Source organism: Danio rerio, chromosome 7 (genome assembly GCF_052040795.2).
Source record: "Danio rerio strain M-AB ecotype USA chromosome 7, GRCz13ab, whole genome shotgun sequence".
Taxonomy (NCBI): Eukaryota; Metazoa; Chordata; class Actinopteri; order Cypriniformes; family Danionidae; genus Danio; species Danio rerio.
In genome coordinates, this window is record NC_141027.1 from 42,623,455 (window position 1) to 42,645,300 (window position 21,846).

Consider the following 21,846-nt stretch of genomic DNA (forward strand, 5'->3'; position numbering starts at 1 on the left):
AAGTGTGTTTTGTGTATCGGTCTGACATTGTGGATGAAAGTGTTTTCCAAAAATTACTTAGTGCACCTTTAAATTCATATAACTCCTTGTTTTTTCAATCTGCCAAACTAAGCAGCATTTTTTTCTTTATTCTAAGAGAGCTCTGTCTTCTCCTTACACTAGCTCTAGCATGCATCTACTTTAAAAGCGGACAAAGAGAACGATCAATGTGGTATAAAGCTAAAAAGCTCCTTTTAAATCTCTCAAAACGCTGATGGTTTTTTAAGCTGCAAAAGACATTGTATGCCACTTTTCTTTGCCCACAGCCATTTTCTTTGAAAGTGACACACAGTGACACAGACTAACAAAAAATGGTATGTACTGTATATATATATATATATATATATATATATATATATATATATATATATATATATATACACACACACACACACACACACACACACACACACACACACACACACACACACACACACGCACGCAGGCATTCTCAAATTTGGACGTATGTGTGTGTGCGTGTCAAAGGTACAGAAGACATTCACTAAGATAGACTTACAGAAACACACAGCCATCTAATCTCCTCCACATCAATGTCAGCATGTGGGCTGGACTCATGCAGTGAGTGACGGACCAGAGTCTGATATTCTCATATTAGATATATTACTAGTCCAGCAGTAAGCTAGTGGTACACTGACAGAGAACCATGCACTTTATTTAGACATCATTTAAAAATGCTGAAAATGCTGCCCGTTCTTTTGCTTCAAAAATATGAGACACATGCAAATTGTATAATGACAGTCTTGGGATTGTAAAAGCCCATTTGTCTGTGTGTGATTAAAGTCTACTTGAAATCCAGATTGTTTGTTTACTTCCTTAACAAAGGTTCATGTTTCAAATATGCATAATAAACTAGTCATGCTGACGTCAACCAAGCCTACTTTTTTTTTTTTAAATGACAAATTCGTCAAACAAAAAAACTTGTTTTACACCCAGTTTCAATCAGTGCTGCATCATAATAGAGAAGAATGTGAATCTGAAAACAGTTCAGTCAAAAATTGAATTTCTGTCATCATTATTAATGCAATTTCAAATTGTTTTGACTGTGTTTTTTCCTAGGGTAAAAAGATTTAGTGGTTTGCTTTACACACAAAAATGAACATTAGCAGGGTGATTGGAGTTCAGTGTTGTTTTGAATCCCAGTGGGTTTATTATTTTTTTCATTTTGGAATTTGGAATAATGTGAAGGTGGATGAATAACATAATTTTCTTATTGAGGTGAATTATCAGATGAAGACTACACTAAAGTCAGGGAGACGTGCAAAAAAAAAGCCCAACAAGCTAATTACTAAAAAATTAAACAACAAACAAAACACTTCTAAGGCTGTGTTTACACCAGATCCTATAATATATTTTTGTCCAATCACAAGGAGACAATGCTACAGGTCTTAAATGTTGCAAACTTGTCCAGTTTTGTCACAGATTGTATTCATAATGTAAACACTTTTGTGGCCTAACAGCCACAAAAGACTCTCAGCCGACAAAACATTGTTATGGGATCAAAAGAATCTCTTCAAACTTTGCTGCGCTGTCCCAAAACACAAATAACAATCAAAACTGTAGTTGCTATCCTCAAGCTGCATAACATCTATTCACTCATGCTTACTGAGCACTTCTGTGAAAGTGATATTGAGTGTGGTGAAATAAGGAGAGAAGGATCTTGATGAAATCCAAAACAAACAGTCAAAAGAGATCATTTGATTTTCTTGTTAAAACCAGGTGGAAACGGTAACACTTCCTGGCTGAACTACCGTGATCACTGAAAATCCATGTTAATCCAAGGTGGAAAGAAAGTCTATGCTGTGTTCATACCAGACGTGACATGCGTGAATAAATCATGCTATTCGCCCATTAATAGATGCATGAACATATTGATTCACTTCACAATAGATAGGAATTTGCATCATGGACGGGTTTCCGTCTGCCTGATGACTCTAGTTTCATTGCTTAATGGCTAAAATGGATTTTCTTGAGAGAGTAACTGTGTTTTATGTGCTTTAGGAAGGCTGAGAACCAGCGTATATTTGTTCGACGCCGTGACTGAGTCCAATAGATTCTTTTAGAGGTGCACCCAGCTCTGAGTTCATAAACTCCTCCAGAAACTATACCTGGATGATGGAGGCTTTCAGCAGTGCTTCAGACTGAGCCGAGCCCTGTTTGATGAACTGTTGTCGGGACACAAACAAAAGGCACTATGTCATAATCACACCCATAATAGAGCAAGCTCCTGATTGGTTAACGTGGTGCAAATCTCTTCTAAAGTTCAGATATTTCAACTCAATTCAATTTCGAATGAGAATTGCACCACAGGATGTCTATTCGAGTATTTGCATCATCTTTACAAGTAAATCACTCGCGCTTAATGATTATATAGGAGATACAGCCCTTTTTACAGTAATTTGCTGTAATCATGCCACCTGCTGTAATTTCACAATAAAATTATGAATACAACATATTACTGTGAATTTTACAGTTAAATACTGTGAAGCTATTCTAATGTAATTTACTGTGAAAAATTACAGTAACTTGTTGTAAAAACCTGGAAATTTTTTACAGTGTAGGTGTCTGATGTGAACGAACAACCACATTACAACCACATAAACATGAACTTTCCACTCAGTCTCATGATCACAGTTTAAAATGTAAAATGTTACACTAAAGTAGAAACACACACAAGGGCATAACAGAAGTTAAAAATAGCATGAGCATCTACTCCTACACCTCATGGGTTCATAACATTTCCTCATTTGATACGGCCTAGAGGGAGAAAGACTTATGTAGAAGTGGGCAGAGAGGCTGACTGAAACAAGCATTGAAAGCAAGGCAAAATTCTTTTAAGCCACTGATGGTTTAGAAAATTTTTGATAATTTTACATAATTACACTGTCAATATCTGCAGAAAATTGTTCATGGCTTGTTAAAAGAAGCCCTCATTTAAATTGTAGATGATTTTGACTTTGTCTCTGGCTGCTTGGGTAAATTCTATCACCCACCCACTTGTTAGGAGAAATAAATAAATAAATATAAAAACACACACCAACTCCAACACACAATATCACTCAAGAAACCATGACAACCTTTGCTGACAAAATGGGCTGGAGGCCGTTTGAAAGTGTTTGAGGGGGAAACAAGAAAAGAAACTGGCACAATAGTATTTGCATCTAAATCCATCACTCATTTCTAAACAGCAAAATGGCAGTGTGTTCACAAGACCTCAACATACTGTATCACCAGGGGCCATGGTATAGCTATTTTGTTTTTGCCTGAAAATGTTTAAGACTCTCTGAGGGATGATATCACCAAGAATCACAGGTTACAGCAAATAATCTTCTTTATTGTTCCACTTAAGATAAAAGAAGCCAACTACATCATGAATGGCTTGATTGTGAGAAAATTAACACCATCTTTTTACCATTTAACTACTCATACAAAAATGCTAGGGACTATATTGCGAAGATTCATGGAGTGTTAAGAATGATCCAAGCACAGATTGGTCGTAAGATAAGAACGTGTCCATCTGTGAGGAGAGAAGGGTTTTAACATCTAGCTCCTGCTTGATGAGAGTCCAATCATTCTCCTTGGCATCTGAGCCAATAGAGGCGATAATAATGACAACGGGCCGATTTAAACAAACTATAGTTCATCTCTGAGGTCTCTGGATGCATGTTGCCTGATTAATGTGTGAGTGTGATGATGAGATGGGCTGTGGGGTGATTAGAGAAGACTATGGAAGCTGCTAAAGCCTCATGACACGAGTGGAAGGTTAAGCCTCTGCTGACTTTAAGATTAGGTCAACCTCATGCATGAAGACCAAAGACTAGAGATCGAAAGCTAGTAGATGATAAAGGGTCACCAAGGATTTTGAGTGCGTGTCAGGTGACTCTTCGTACCCTTCGGGATGACGTGAAGTTGTGTTTGTTTTGTAAAAGCATCTTTTGCATCTCCTATAGTCACCTGGAGGCCAGCAGACAGAGCTTCTGGTATCTTATCTCAATCAGAGAGCTGTTAATCCATTCATGCCCTTCCTGCGCTCTCTCAGGCCTGCCTGTGCTCACTTAGGTCAGGCCAGATCGAAGATGAGCGACAAGCTTCTGGCTCTACACAGATACTTGCTCTCTCTCTCTCTCTTGTGTTTATGGAAACAAGGCTGCACTCTGCCATTTAATCACTGTTTAAGAGACAATTCACCCCAAAATAAGATATTCACTAATTCTCCTATTTTAAAAAATGTTAAAAACCAGCAATGATTTGTCCTCCATAGAATTTATTTCTTTGTATGGATGTCAAAAGCTACCAGTTTCCAACATTCTTTGTAATATCAGGTTAAGAGAAAGATTACGGTTAAAAAAAGAAAGTCTTAAAGGTATGATTAGCAAATAGACATGTTTGGGTTAACTATACCTTTAATGTAACTTATTAAAATTTATATTATTTAATGTAATATAATGTAACATATTAAAATTTATTATAATTTTTTTGAGTTTCAGGGTTTATTTTTTAGAGTCCTGTCCAGCTGTCAATCGTCCTTATTTAATTTATGATGATGAGCAATAAGACATTATAAGTAAAAAGCTGTGCTTTAATTTTGACACCTAGAGACATTGTCACCAAACATGAATCAGAGGTAAGTCTTTCTCGTACATAGCTGTTAAGAATTTAAGAATTCTGATAAGAATTATGCATTATAGGCTTCACATACAAAAAAAAAAAAACATGTAATCCAAGACTGCAGTTCGGTCAAATTTCAAGGATAAACAGCTCTCATTAATAGTTCAGCATGCTTTCACTTTTTTATTCAACATGAAACGCACATTTGAAGAAAGAGACTTCCCGCCCAACTTATAATTGTCATTCATATAGCCATATGCAGTTGAAGTCAAAATTATTAGCCCCCTTCGAACTTTTTTCTTCTTTTTTAAATAATTCCCAAATGATGTTTAACAGAGCAAGGACATTTTCTCAGTATGTCTGATAATATTTTTTTTCTTCTGGAGAAAGTCTTGTTTGTTTTATTTAGGCTAGAGTAAAATCAGTTTATAATTTTGTAAACACCATTTTAAGGACAAAATTATTAGCCCCTTTAAGCTATATTTTTTTTCTATAGTCTACAGAACAAACCATTGTTATACAATAACTTTCCTAATTACCCTAACCTGCCTAGTTAACCTAATTAAACTAGTTAAGCCTTTAAATGTCACTTTAAGCTGTTTAGAAGTGTCTTGAAAAATATCTAGTCAAATATTTACTGTCATCATGGCAAAGATAAAATAAATCCATTATTAGAGATGAGTTATTAAAACTATTATGATTAGAAATGTGTTGAGAAAATCTTCTCTCTGTTAAACAGAAATTGGAAAAAAATAAACAAGTGGTCTAATAATTCAGGGGGGCTAATAATTCTGACTTCAACTGTATATGCCATTACATATCCATAATACACTGTCATATAGACCCTCAAAACAGTTGCTTTCTTTAACATTCAATATTAATAAAAGATATCTGCATATAAATGACACAGACTGAGGATTCGAGTTTTAACTATAAATTAGTCTCAAAAGATTTCCTTGGGTAAACTGGCTGCTTTGAAAACAGGTCTTCTGTTAATTTATTTTGCAAACCATTGACTGTTTTGCATTCATCTCAAGATTATGTGTAAATATAGCATCCTCTGAAAAAACGTTTACGATCTATAATAGTAAAACAGTGTGCGGTTACAAAACACCACTCCTGGCTCTTGTGTTGAGTTTGGGTTACAAAATTTGTAAATAGTTTCATAATATTACATTCATATACTCCCCCACCCCACCCAAATCATCATTACTATAGCTCAGATACAGTATTATTATTATAGATTATAGATACAGTACATTATCAGACTAGTAAACGCACTGGGTGCTTTTTTCTTCTTCCTCAAAATATCATTTGTATTGTTACATTTGCTCCTGCTGAAGAAATGAATCACACAAGTAAACAACATTATGCACACTTGAGTACAGATTGTGTCTACTCTACCCAGCACTGATGGCTTACCTGGCGCTGGTGTTACGGAGGATCACAAGGGCATCAGGAAAGCCATCAAGGTTGTAGTCTCCGAGGTGCAGGGTGATGGGAATTTGCAGTTCTTCCGAAGTGGGCTTTTCTGGAGCGGGCACAAAACCCCACACAGAATCCTTCCTCTTGAAGTCCATCAACACAGGCACCCACTGGAAATAAAGAAGATTATGCAGACACATGAGTGGACAAATACTTTCCTGAGAGATGCATTAAAAACATCACAAATAAATGAACCTTCCATTCTTCCAAAATAAACATAAATAATTACAGATCCATAAAAATTCTCCTTTAATGTTACATTTTTGGTACCAATACTAACTTGAGAAGCTAAAATGGAACGTTTAAGTAGAGATATGCACCATTTTATGTTACTGCAGCGGTGACAGCTTTGTACCTTTATTTCATGTGTAAACAGGGTCTAAATAAAAAAAATTGTTACACCAGCTAATAGTCGTTTACAAATCAACCAACAAAGTAAAGAACTTAATGAAACTTAATAAAAAAGGAAAAACTAAAGTAAGGTTCCATTAGTTAAGGCTTATTAATATATTTACTAACATGACTATGTATCTGTTAGAGCAGTGATACCCAAAGTAGTTGGCCCACTGTAACCTTTAAATTGTCCCACAATCCCATCTGAGAGGAGAGTTAGAATAACGGAGAGGGTTGGGGCGAATGCTTTTATCACAGAGATCGTCATTTCTTTTTTTTTTTTTTTTGAGTTTTTTTTTTTTTGAGTTTTCAGAAGAAAATACATATATATCTTGCATATTCTCTCATACAGAAAGAGACTTACAGATCTTGTATACGCTTTGTATCATTTCTAATTTGGTGTAACCTTTTTTTTTTAAGTAACCTCTTTTGTTTTATTGCTGAGCTACAATAAAAGCAAACTGAAATTAAATGCTTCAATCAAAATGCTGTAAATGAGTTGGATTTTATTAAATCTGTCATTCGACGTATAGGGGACTATGCAGAAGATATCAGTGAGCAAATCAAGCCAAAAACTAGTGTAATACTGTTATAAATGGGATTGTTTGGTCACACTTTATTTTGATGGTCCGATTGTTGAATTTAAGTTAGGCTGTTAGGTTGGGGTTAGCGTACGCTGACATGTACTTGTAAAGTTTCTTATAGTCAGTTAAATGTCTGTTGAAGGAGCAGTATCAGCAGATATTAAGCAGACAGTCTACTAACACTTAAATGGACAATCAACATAAAGTGCTACTGATTGTTTTGTTTTTATTGTAATAAGTTCATTATAAAAAGTAAAAAAAAAAAAACATTACTGTATTAGTTAATATAAAGCAATGTTTTCTAGGCATTTTTAAATATTATTAAATAAATTAGGAAATTACCCATGGCAACTATATTTACCTTTGGCCCACTAGCCTTGATTAAGTTTGGTTTCTGGCTCTTCATAAAAAAAGTTTGGCCAGAGTATTAGAGTATTTACTAATCTTTGTTAACATTAGCTAATGAAGAAAACAGCTGCTCATTGTTACATTTTGCTAATTCACAGTGCATTTTCTAATGTTAACAAGCACAACATTTGGATTTTAACAATACTTTAGAAAATTTTTGTTCATTCTTGATTCATGTTAGTAAATTCATTTGCATTAACTAATAAAACCTAATTGTGGAGTGTGACCAAAAAAGAAAAAAAGGAAAAAACCTAACCGATAAAGAAATGTTATTAACCGTAGTAAACTTTGAAGTATTTAATAATATTTAAAACAACAGTAATATTGTCATTTAGATCATAATAATAGTAATAACGATAATAATAGGAATAAGGAGTTAAATTAAAATTTTTACCCATTACTTTACAAATTTCATTTATTTCAGTATGTTGATGAACTTCTATAGCACATCATACCCTTTAAGCAAACTAACAGTTGGAGAGAGTATTTTTAAGCAGCTGCTATGGAAGCTCTCAGGTTGATGTCAACAGAAGGACCGCCACTCCAAAAACAGAAGCAAATGGCCAGACTTTCATTAAAGATTAGCAAAACAAACTTTTTTTTCAGTGCATTATCTTCAAAAGATTAATTATTCACCCTAATAATACAAATGTGAACAAAAAAAAGGCAATTTTAATTTTATACGAACATTAAACTACAAAACTTTTAGAAAATGATCTCTTTTGAAATTGAAAGCAAATGCATGTTAAATATAATTTCCACTTTTTAAATTTTTTTTTACTGTTGCTATACCCTTAAAAACACAGAAAAAACTGTTTATATATATATACTTAAATTAATATAAAATGTTTAGTTTTTTTATGGGGAAACACTATCAATTAATGGAAATTTTCTGTTTTTAATTTACGATAAAGAGTCTGTGTAATAAGCTGACAGTACATTTCTTGTTTTTTTACGGATTTTTTTGTTTGTTTGTTTGTTTTTGAACTCACAGAGAATAAATCTGTGCGGATTAGTTACTGCAAGCTGAACCACTGAAAACACTGTTATCACATCATTCATGTCAAAATATCTTGTTATGCATCACATAATATTTATATTATTTCAACACCATCTTGGCAATTAGAAAAATCACAATAAACATTCTCAAGCTTTGTACGAAATAATCTAAAAAATTTACCAACCAACTAATGAGTAGAACTACTTCAAATACACACCAATGCCAATTTTGACTTGTGTTTGGCGCTTGACAAGTGTTCATTTTAGATCCTGGATGTGCTGTACACTAGCAGCCACTTTAGGTCTGTCTTTAAACCAGTGTCTGGTATGAGCCATACTTAATAAGTCATGTGGGGAAAAGAAAAATCAATTTGTGAACTGAACATAGTCACAGGAAAAAAAAAAAAAAGAGCACACCAGGCAGAACGCAGCATTCTGGTCCTCTCGCTCTCTGGGTTCAGTCATTTGCACGTGCGTGTGGGGGAGGCAAAAACGCAGATGCTACAGGCCTCGCTCACTCATGAATGTAAAACAGAAAGCCAGGTGCATCTCTGCATGTTTGCATCCAAGGGGATACAGAGACAGGAGGAAGGCAGAGAGAGAGAGATGGCTAGAGAAATGTGGGGAGGGGAGATGGACACCAAGATGGAGTGCTGAAGAGAGAATGCTGGCAGAGCGTTCTGTAATGGCTGCTTATAAGGTTTTCTCCAGTACACAATGGGAATAAGCAATGCTGGAGACAACGAGGCAAAGAGAAAAAAAGAGAGGGTGTATTTGTGCATTTCTGCATTTGCACAAAATAACAACATCGCTAATATCTGCAAAACACAAACTAACTGATCTGTTCAGAGCTGAAAAGGAAAATAGAAATCAAGCTTGTGAGTCATGGTGTGCGCTGTTGGCCTAGTCGCCTCATTATGAGCAAATATGAGAGTCCTGCAATGTTTGTTTATATTGCGGCACATTTCCCGCTAAGTGTTTGACAGGTTATCGGGGACTATTGCAGTTGAACTGTGGTTGGAAAGCAGTTCAGACTGCTTTTTTAGCTAAAAATAAAAGAAGACGTGAGAAATTATAAAGCATGCAAGATTAATAAAAGCAGTATTAACAGGCGATTAATAGCCAGTATTAATAGCTAATTGCAACTGAATTAAACATAAGTGATACAGTAAGGGACATTGAAATAATCAGAAACACAAGTGTTGAGAGACCACTTTAATTTTGGTTGCACTAATTTATTAAAAATTGAGCCCGTATTATAATTTTTTAAAATGAGCTTCCATGCACTGTGTAACAGAGCACTAAGTAAATGAAAACATCCAGCTGTGGATTAAATTTATAAGTGAATCATGTTTAAAACTATTGGTTCTTTAATGAAATAGTTGACTCGAAGTCGGATCTTAGGTTTGCATTTTTTTGCCTGAACACATATGATATGATAACTGAACAAATATAAACTGCTGGATCCGGTAAAACATGAACGCACCTTTCTTTTCAGACAGCAGAGCACGGGTGATTACAAGACTAATTATTACGCGAAAATGACGACAACTGACAGATGGAGATTTAACTGAGGTTATTTTTTACAACAATACCACTGTATAATCAAGCTAGTGCTGTGCTTGTTCCTGTCATTTCTCTGATTTTTTATACAATAATCTATGCTGCAACGAGGGATCTGCCGGCTGTTTGCTTTGTCAGACTTTAACAGTTACTTTGTCAGTAACTGTTACAGTTCATATGGAGCAGTTTCGTCTTTGCAAGTGTAATTAAAATTGTAGCCTTATTTTGTGTAGTATGCATAATATGTGTTTAATTGCGTGTTGTAACTTGTAAATGCTCCATGCGCCTTGTAATCACTTATCTATTATAGATCTATGCTTGTACTGTCTCTCTCTCTCTCTGTGTGGGCTATTCACATGTTGCATCCAAAATCACATTGAAAACCTGACGCGTCAACCTATCACAACAGACTGGGTCATCGGACCAATCACAGCAGATTAGCACATACAAAAGAGGGTTTGGGAATAAATTAATGGCTGAACAAATCATATGGGAGTTGTTGAGATATTTATTGTAGGTAAAAATAAATGCATATTATAAGACAATGAAAGTGTTTTTTGACCTTGCACGCATATCAGCCAGGAGACCAAATAAAACCAAAATATGACATATTATAATGCAAAATAAAATAAAACAAATCTTTCAAGTAAAATAAAATTTTGTTATCATTTACTCATCCTTCACTTCATCCAAATCTGTTTGAGCTTATCTTCTTCTGTTGAACACAAAGAAATAATGTTGGGGGGGGATAAACCATTGATTCCATAGTCATTTTGCTCTTATATTTATGTTTATGGCTATTTTCTCACCCAACATTTTTCAGAACATCTTAATGTTTTGCAATAGAAAGACAATGCAGACACACAGCTTCAACCAGAAACACACAATTCAGTATGAATTGTCTGAAGAGTCTCATATAAAATCACACAGGAGAGAAGATGGCCAGCTGAGGTCATCATGAGAAGGAACTAAATATAATGAGAAGGAACCAATCTATAATAAGGAACCACGCTGCCTATCACAGTTATGCAGATGACACACAGATTTCCCTAGTCTTATCAGCTAATGAACACAGGCCACCTGACTCATTCTTCAATGCACTGATGAAATTAACAGCTGGATGAGACAAAACGTTCTTCAGTTAAATAAAGAGAAAGTAACTGAAATCACTAAAAACTATTTACTGCAATAGCATTGTGAAGTGTCTGAATGACTGCACTGCAATGTAGGTATTCTCGTTTTATATGCTTTGCAGTTTAGATTTTTTGAAAATCATCTTTTCTTAATTATTTTAATTGGTTTATTACAGTTTTTCTCAAATGCTAAAACACATTTCACAAACGTTTCCTCCACGTTCCCCAATGTCTAAACACAACATCCTTTTCTAAAGCTATATAAACACAACCACACCTTCTCGCTTTAAAACTGAAACCTTCACACCAAAGGAGCAGCTCGAAGCTTTCAAAAATGTAAACACTATACACATAATTACACACTACAGCAAAACAATTGAAAACATAATGCTCAATTTGTGAGAAGGTTCTTTGTTTCATAATTGCCAATGTATATATTTAGAAACTTTACAGTAACGGATCTTCTTAGATCTCTGCAGAGGATTGGGCATTTAGATTTGTGAGTTTCATATGAAGAGTATAAATCTATAGAAGATACCTTATGTACACTACTGTAACACAACTCAATGCAAAAACAAAATCTATTGCACACAAGAGTACTCTTGAATACATGATCAGGGTGTGAAGTTTTTTTAATTTACTTTATTCACACCACACACACACAAACACCACAATCACTGTGTGCCATCATGTCGCTGAGCTCAATCGGGCCACATCCCCTCATCCATCGCAGTATATAAGTACACACATTACATTGCATTAGCTCACTTTGTATGGTATTGTATGATGCAGATTGCTCAGATTCGAGTAAAGCACGGTTCCAAAACACAGATAAAAGCTATGTAATATCAAAGCAAAACCATAGGGTTAGAATGCACTTTTTTCCTCCATTTACTCTAGAAAACACTATTGGTTGAATTTAGAGAAGGGTTTAAGTCAATGGTTAACTACAGTAGGTGATCTGTGTGCCATATAAATAAACCTGCATTGCATTGAATGATAAACAATACTCAAAAAGTATAACTGAAGTGATATTCAGTGCAAAGTGATTTGTTTAAACATTTAAAAATGAACTTGCAGACTATTTCTCCAGACATATATTTCATTTATTTTACTGTGTAAAAATTGTGTCTCGTCTCAGACCTTAAATTGAGTCACACAGCAACTTACTACTCAGATTGTTATATATATATATTTATATATATAAAAAAAGGTGTCACTGAATCAAATGTAAATCCATTAACAAATTCTACGGTTTATCCAACAAATACAGCAGTTCATATGTAGTGATTGTGGACTGTGAGTCACACAATATCACAACATGTGATTTGTTGGTTAAATCTCAAGAATATTGTCATTATTTTACAACTAATGCAGATGTGTCATAGAATATATAGATTTAAAACTTACAAACACTCCGATATGAGTGAAGGTTTGACTATAAATCAGCTCGATAACACTTTTTGTGGAATTCTTGCTATTCAAAACCTACAACTATTTATACATACTATTTACAGTATACTACAACTTTTAGCTCAATAAACACCCAATTTAGTGCTTATTAACAGTTATTAAGGTAGTTTTTGGGTTTATATCTTGGGTTGGACTAGGGATGTAGAATTAGATCATGTAGAATGTGCATTTTATAATTAGAAATAAGCACCCAATTTCAACATGATAGGCAGGTTATAAACCAGTTGATAACAGTTTATTGATCTGTATGAGTGACAATGTAGATATAAACCGCACACATACATTTCCTGACACACATTAACTTGCCTTTTCTCTCTCTTTTTGTATTTCCTCTCTTTATGTATTTCTTTCACTCAGTTAATGAATGTTTTATAGTCTCTCAAGCTCTTGGAGTGCTTCTGCTTCCGTCCTAAAGGACTGCTGAGCCAGACCTCAGCACCCACTGCCTAAGTAAGTCCTAAGTAAGCAGTTCTGACTGATAGGCTGTTAAAACAGGTTATGAAATGTTATGACAGCTTATGGGCACACTTGCTGTTGGCTCATCATAACTAAGTGGAAACACTGACAGGGATTTCAATTGAACATGCTTGGTAAACCAACTCCAAGCTATGGTCATTATCCTGAAGAACCAATTCAAATAAAGCAAATGATTCTAATTAAAGACATTTGAGTGGGTGTAGGTGCTGGTACGTGTTGGGCCTCTATATAAATGAATGCACACATTCAGTTTTGTTCAGTGTGTTTGAGTTCTGCAAGTACAGTAAAGCTCCGCATACAAAAACAAAACCATCTCTCTCTCCCTAAAGAAGTCAGTCACACAAAACATCCTTAACACCCAGCAGAATTCTCCTCAATTGAAGACTCTTTTCATTCAGCACTGTAATGATTATGCAAACAGTCATTGCCCTTGTGGCCATCCACAATCGGCTTCCATCACTCCGTGTCTGCTTTTGTAAATTGACTTATATCAGTGCTGACTGCCGGTTAATGCTAAGTCTTATTGATTTATTAGGGAGGGTAGATGAAAATCGCAAGGCTGTGGGCTGGCATTGTGGTGAACACACAATAGGTCTACTCAAGTCTTTCTAGCTGATAACTGATTCATGGTCAAGAATATTAGTATTCCAAACATGAGTGTTTACAAACCCCGCACAACTTACAGCCAGTTTACAACAACACTGATGTTTTGCATGACAATCTGGCCCGTTTTTTACGTGTTCACACCAAGAGGTCAAAAACATCAGACAAGACGAACTAAGGTCTATGAGAAATATAGCTAGAAAACGCAATAATACAAAGACAGTTGTGAAACTACTGATAATAATAATAATAATTGTGCTTTGGGGTTGTAAAGATGTTGCTTCTCATCAAGACTTTTTTTTTAATTTAAGTGACGATTATCTAAGGGCTTATGACTGTCAAACAAAGAGATGGTCCATCAAAACAAGAATGCTGGAATTACTGTTAGTGTTTAAATAAATAGATAGTTAAATCTAGCATTTCTGTGTTAACAGTCAAAAAGCATGATATAAGAATTGTTAGAATTCATAGAAATATTAATAGAATTAATAACATATTTACTATAAATATTAAGCCCAGCAGTAGTATGCATGAATGTAAACAACCTAACCAGAACTATTTTTAGAATATCAGGAATAAGATTAAGCATGGAGGCATTAAATGCATTGTGAAAGAATTTTATAAATTTGGCTAAACTTTCAAGATTACCTTTTACTAAATTCACTTAATATTCTCACATCTGCACTGTAAGACAGTGAATCTTTAAACTTCGACAAGTATGTTTAATATAGTCATTAGCCCCTTTCACACATCCAGACCTTTCTGTAAAACTACCAACAAGGGATCATGTGTGAACAGGCCCTTTTTGAAAATACTGGTAAATTCATCCCGACAATTTTCTGGAAAGAGAAGTTGTAACATTACTGATAATTTCAGAGAATGCTGCTATGTGTGAACCGAGAAGAAACATTACTGGAAAGAGCGTGATGTGAGACGTCAACTTTTACCAATCAGAACAATCAGATATATTCACATCCATATTGTTTAGGAAAATAAAAGCCTTTGATATTTTTTCCAAACACATTTAGCTTCTAGCTGTTAGTCAGATAATGTTTCTATGCTCGTTCCTAATGTCACTGTGTAAAAAAATGATCAATAAAATGCTTATGATAAACCGCTGTTAGTTTATCTTCAAGCTCTGCTTCAGCTGTGTGACGCGTGTGTGCACGTGAAAAAGCTCCAGTGAGCACCAGCACATGCACATATTGTGTACATCTCGACATGCAAAAGTGTCGGTCCTTATGTTTTTATCAAAGTTGTTCATAATACTTATTCATCCAAATTTGTACTGTCGTCGAAACATTTAGGGTGCTTTTACATATAGATTTTTGTTTCGGTCCCCGTCTCGCTTGCCCAGTTAGCGCTGTTCGTTTGGCATATGTGAATCCAGCCATCACGCTCAGATCCGCAACAAAACAAACGCTCCGAGATCGCCTGAATGAGGTGGTCTCAGCTTAATTGAAACAAACTTTTGAGTGGATTGATTGTAGTGAGAAAGCGATACGATCCGAGCCCAGCTAAATCACAGTGTTTTATGGATATGTAATAGGCATACGGCTATATGAAGAGAGAATTATGAGTAAGGCGGGAGGTCATTCCAGACATCCCAAGTCTCCCGAAAGTTCCGAGAGTCTCTCGCAAATTCACAGACTCCCGGATGCCCGCAAACAACTGATAATCACCCGGTAATCACGCGTCTCCTTCCCGGTCTTCATATGTTGCGCACCCTTATCATCCCTCCTCGCTCTTCAGCCACGTTGCGCCCACCCTGTCAAACACCACCAAACCACCACCCCCCCGACAGCAGAGCGAGACTCTGCAAAATAAACCATGAAACTCTGACCAATGTGAGGAGAGTTTACTCACACCTGACTTGTTTTTGCTCTTTTGGTCTGTTTAGAAACTTTGCCGTGTAAAAGCGAACCGCAACAGATAGCAAAGAGCAACAATGTAACAATTTGAATCCCTGTTTTGGAACAAATTAATTGATTCACAGGTGTGAAAGCACCCTTAGCTGCAGTTTGTGCTTCTTCCTTTAGATATCTGTGGGACAAAATCAGCTGCATAAACACTAAAGCTTTAAATAAAAGTGAAACCAATCTGGTAAATAATGTCAGAATTTTGTGGTATTTTGGACTGCATGTGTAAATGGTCTTTTCTGGAAAAATTCTGGAACGTCCTTGCCTGTGTGAAAATAAAATAAAATTAAAAAACACTTTTTTTTTTCAACTATTTTGTTTTGCCCCTCAAACATCAAAATGGCTGGTCTTATTTAAAAAGAGATAAAAAATAAAAACACTGCTGTTATCACTTACCTATTTAAATGTTCTCATTCCAACCAATGTATTTATAATGTGTCCTTAAACACACACGACAGCCCAGTTTTTAGAACTTTTAGAGCTTACGACCATGACAAGTTGAATGAAAATGTAAATTCATTGTCTGAAAGTAGTTGGTGCTTATACAAAAATACCTTGACAACACAAAGCTCTAGCAACTTTCCGTTTCACACATCGTTTGTCTTGAAAAAGAAAGGAAGTCAAACATCATTTATCTGCTCGGATTTGAGTATTCGCTACAGTGTTCATCAGACCAAACACAAAAAGTACAGAGACCACTGAGCTGCTTTCCAATTCTTCCTCTTCTATTCTGTGTCACACAGCAATATAGTGTATTTGTGAGAGTAAGGTTCATGTAACAGCTTGTGTCTGTTTAAACAGACACATTAATAGCCATTCACTGAAGATGTTTATCACACTAAATTTAGTATGAACAGGCCTTTAAAAGGAAACGCAAGAGAAAAAACAACATAAAAGTCTTGATGATTGAGCCAATAAAGGTACTGAGCATCAGATGAGAAATGTCCTGCTTTGCGATAAAAGAAAAAGCTGCTTGTATGTGCCAAACTTGGCACAGACACAGTAAGCATAAAAATGAGCAGGTTTGATCTACATTGAAAACATCCTTCCAAAGTTTAAAAATACCCCAAAGCAGCTGCCGTGGAGAATAGGTGCTGGCGGCATTAGCTGTTGGCCAATGACGACTGTTGGCAGCAAAACAACCGGCATGGCAGTGTCGACCTGTACCATTTCGCAAAGAGTCTAGTACACATCATTACGCTACATGTGGTGGCATCCCTCGACTCTGATGTTGACAGAGGAATGGAGGAGGCTGGTAGGGTCACACAGAGAGGGATGTCGAAGGCACCACGCAGAATCGAGGCAGGAATAAAGCCCAGCTGGATGTGACCGACAAAATGTCCTGCTTATCAGAAGCCTTTAGAGAAATTTGAACAGGTTTAAAGTCAATAATTTGAGACCTGTAAACAGATTATACTTTAAAGCCGCCATGCAACTGGGAAAGTATTTTCCCACCATCTGCTTTACACATAGCAGGACTGTCTGTCTGACAGGCAGGGAAGGTTTGGGCTACTCCTCTGGCAGGCGCCTAGAGAGGCTGTGTACGCCGCTTACTGTTTAAAAAGACGTGAAAGCTCATCTGAGAACCAGTCAGGCCTTTCTATCGCAGACTGTGCACATTTATCATCCTGCTGTGCTGAATGTGGACCTGACAGTCCATTGAGACTGAACAGGTGAACATGTGCCATGGCTCACAGAAAAAGATGGTTTGCTCATCAGATTATGACTGGCATTTCAGAACGTGTGTGAGATGAGAAGTGCGCTGCCGATTAAATCAATATCTTCTGTCCACTTTTGACCATTTTATGACGATTCAGAGCCTTTGGGTTGGTTTTTGAATAAACTGTAGGTGTCTTCTCACAATTGATATTCCTTACAGACAAAAACAACTTTATAAAATGATGTTTGCATTTTCTGCAGTATATTTTCACATTTAAAAAGACTGAGCAAATGTTAAATATGTTGTAAATTCATAAATGCAAGCAAAAAACAATGTAAATATAATTTATTTGTCTTTTTCCCCCTTTATTTACAACCTGTACCTAATTCAGTAAGCAGCTAAAACATGCATGTGCAGTATTCGTCATCACAGTGACGCAGTGGATAGAACAGTAGATTGCCTTATAACAAGAAGGTCGCTGATTTGAGCCTTAGCTGGGTGAGTTTGCATGTTCCCCCAGTGTTCATGTGGGTTTCCTCCGGGTGCTCCAGTTTCCCCCTCAAGTCCAAAGACATATGGTATAGGTGAATTGGGTAATCTAATTTGTCCATAGTGTATGAGTGTGAATGGGTGTGTATGGATGCTTTCCAGTGATGGATTGCAACTGGAAGGGCATCCGCTGCGTAACACATATGGATAAGTTGGCAGTTCATTCTGCTGTGGCAACCCCTGATAAAAAAGGGCAAGCTGAAATTTAAATAAATTAATTAATAATTAGACATAAGTGTCTATGATTTTAATTAATTTTTAAGCAACGCATTCATGAATAGACAATCATGTAATCGCTTCACTCTATACCAGTAGTCACCAACTTTTTTGAACCTGAGAGCTACTTCTTGGGTACCAATTAATGTGAAGGGCTACCAGTTTGATATACACATCTTAAATAACACATTTTCTCAATTTACTTTTAATTGTATGTTATTATTAATAATTAACGTTATTCATCTATGTTGAGACACTGATCATGTTAATGATTTCTCACAATAGTTGTCAATAATGATTTAATAAGGTAGGAAACAGATAAATATCAATATGCAACACTTCATTTGTTTGAAATATAACTTAATGCCATTTTCAATTATACACCAATGCAAGTGTAATTTAAAAAAATAGCTGCAAAAAATATTAGATGCAGCTAACTGGTGTGTGGGGCTATGGTGATCTATTTTTAGAACAGGCCTGTGGGCAACTCATTTGATCCTCACAGGGCTACCTGGTCCCTGCGGCCAGCATGTTGGTGACCCCTGCTCTATACTGATCATTATTGATTTTTACATTGACTGAAACTCTCACAAACCTGTTCTCTCTATTGAAATGAACCAGTTCATATAGCTGCACAAGAGTTATACTGTATATGTAATTATAAATATGTTACGCAAATGTGCAACAAAACAATGACAAAATTCACATTTAGAAAATATAGAATTTAAGGTTTCAAATTTGTCACTTCTGTCTAATGAAAAAAAATTGTAGTTACCTCGCACTTTAGCTTCTCATCAAATATTTAGACCAATCAAATGCTCTGTAAGGGTCTGACATGTTTGCTCCCTTCACGCTATTGCTGTTGCCTATTGACCTTATTTTTGACGTACAAGCAGGCAGAGGAATTGGAATTTTTTTGGCTTGAGACATCAAGTCTCATGCACTTCCATTGATTTGCAGATGTTAAAACAGTGTGTTATGCTGCTTGATGTTGCAAACAGATCTTTTCTTATATTATTAAAGTATTATGTGTATTTGTGAGCACACATGTTTGTACAGCAAGTAGTTTGACCATTTCATTCATTCATTCATTCATTCATTCATTTTCCTTCAGCTTAGTCCCTTATTTATCAGGGGTTGCCAGAGGGGAATGAACCGGCAATTATTCCAGCATATAATTTATGCAGTGGATGCCCTTCCAGCTGCAACCCAGAACTGGGAAACACACGTCCACGCTCACATTTACACACACACTCATACATTAAGGCCAATTTCATTTTACCCAATTATCTTATACCAAATGTCTTTGGACTGTGGGGGAAACCATTGCACATTGTGAAAAATACATTGCACACACACATACATTCACGGTCAGTATAATACATTTTTTTCAATTTTTATAAGAAGAGTTCTATAAAGCGGATAAAAGATCTTTTACTTTGAAGACCTTTACTTTTCATGTTAATGCTATGTGAACACAGTCTGAGTAGAAACAGACCATAAAACATATCGGTCCTATCCGAATTACTCTAAAAGTTGTATTTTAAAGCAGACAGGTGGTCTGACACACTCAACATTGTTAATTGGAAGTAAAGAGATCATCAAATGAGTATTTTCTGTCATTATTATGAATTTTTGGAATAACTACAGCAGTCGCCATCATCTGATCTCACATAAAGCAAGAAATCATGATGACATACAGTATGATGACATATGATGACGTGTGCAGGTGCTGTGGTGCTGTCCCAATTCTTAGGGGTAAATGTTGAAGCTCTTCCACTTAACACTTGGTTTTAAGGGCCAAGGGTATGGGGTAGGGGTATAAAATAGAATTGGGATTGGGCCTAAGTGGTCATATGTGGACAAGCTTAAAATGTTCATACACTAGGAAGCTGGTTGACCAAAACATATCACAATACAAGGTATAAACTGGACTTCAAGTCTGTCAGGGGGGAAGGCCTGTTGCTGAACACAGAGAAGAATCTCTGTAAAAAATTAGTCTCCCATCCAGCTTCTCTGCTGATCTACTGATTAACCCAATCAACCCATACTGGAGCACACACGCATACACACCTTAAGTCCAATCAAACCAGAAATGAGATGGAAGCTAATCAGTGTCATCCAGGATAATGAGACACTCTGTAATTAAGCAACTACCACAGAAAACAGGCTAATTTCTCATTTGGCTTCCTGCTTTAAGATGTTTATTGGCTGAAGACAGCTGGGAGAGACCTGCATAAATGCCACCGGAACATCTAGACACTAAGGATGATGGGATACCTCGACACTAGCGATTAGTTCAGCTTTATAGGTTTTTATTCTTGCTTGTTCGGGACACACATGACAGTCTGTCATGTTATGAGCCACTTACATCATCTGAAGTGTCTCATTTGTGTAAAAGACGGCATGAGCCCAGCAAACACGATGCGACTGAACAGCCTGAAATGTCAGCGAATTAGGATACATCGCTGTTGCCAAAGTGACAGAAAGGAGAAGAGGGAGGGAATGATCTCTTTAATGTAGAAAGCCATGATAGCCTTTCCTTAGCAAAAGTAATGGGACATCTTAGATAGAGGAGATGCTGTGTGCAGAATACAAATGGCTCATTTTCCTCCCTCCCTCTCCATATCAGTCGGGGAGACTTCATCACGTTTGCATTGCCAAGACTCCATCCCTGTGGCTTTGTTTACTAAAGCGCAAAAAGTCCCTGTTTTAGCCGAGCTACGCTTTCTCCACCACTCCCACATCCCAGCTGCGACGCTTCATTAGGCCAAGAAATTAAAATCAGAGCTCGCCGGCGGGAAGACACCAGACGAGGTGCCATTACATCAATAGGTGCCACTGACAGATGATATGAAAGTGCGACGTCTAATGAACTGCCATCTTTATGACACTCCAGGAGAAAAGAAAGAAAGTGAGAAAGATAAAAAGAAACAAAGAAGGATGGAAGAAAGAAAGACATGAAAGAAAAGAAAAAAGAATGAAAAAGAAAGTGGGAAGGAAGAAAGAAAGAACAAGACAAGAAAAGGAAAAGAAAAGAAAGTAAAAAGAAAGCGAAATGAAAGAATGAAAGTAGAGTGAGAATGATAGGAGCGAAAAAATAAAGACGAAAATAAGGAAAATAAATAAATAAAGAAAGAAAGAAACAAAAAGGAAGAAAACACTGAAAGAAACAAAATGAAAACAAACAAAAAACTAAAACGAAAAAAAGTATGAAAGGAAAAAAGAAAAAAGAATAAAAGGAAAGAAAAAACTGAATGAAGAAAAAACAGAAAGAAAGAATGAAAGTAAACAAAATGAATAAATACAGTTAAAAGAAAAAAGGAAAGAAAAAACAATGCAAGAAGGAGAGAAAGAAATAAAGATGAAAATAAGGGAACAAAAGAAAAAAAGAGATAAAGAAAGAGAAAGAAAGAGCACATAAAGGAAGAAACCATTGAAATAACAAAATGAAAACAAACAAAAAAGACAGAAAGAATAAAAAAAGGAAAGAAAAACAGAATGAAGAAAAGAAAGAAAAAAGAAAGAATGAAAGAAAGAAATAACAAGAAAAGAAAAGGAAAAGAAAGAATGAAAGAACAAAAGGAAACAAAAGAAAGAAATAAAATGAAAAGAAATACAGAAAGCATGAAAGAAGGAAAGGAAAAAAAACAAATGAAGAAAAGAAAAAAAGAATGACAGAAAAAATAAAGAAAAAAATAATAAAAGAGCAAAAGTAA

The 21,846-nt window shown here is 35.8% G+C and overlaps 1 protein-coding gene across 11 annotated transcripts in view; it reads right to left on the reverse strand.

Annotated features, from left to right (window-relative positions):
• itfg1 (integrin alpha FG-GAP repeat containing 1) overlaps window positions 1–21,846 on the reverse strand; it is a 250,996-nt gene that overhangs the window by 107,246 nt on the left and 121,904 nt on the right. For 10 of the 11 annotated variants that reach the window (XR_015496042.1, XR_015496043.1, XR_015496044.1 and 7 more), the window contains exon 10: window positions 6,088–6,260. Coding sequence is in view for 1 of the 11 variants with exons in the window: in XM_087261654.1 (XP_087117780.1) it covers window positions 6,088–6,260 (173 nt within the window). In the remaining 10 variants the exon portion in view is untranslated. Of the gene's footprint in view, window positions 1–4,958; window positions 6,261–21,846 lie in introns of all 11 variants that reach the window. The other variant, XR_015496049.1, reaches the window with a different exon arrangement.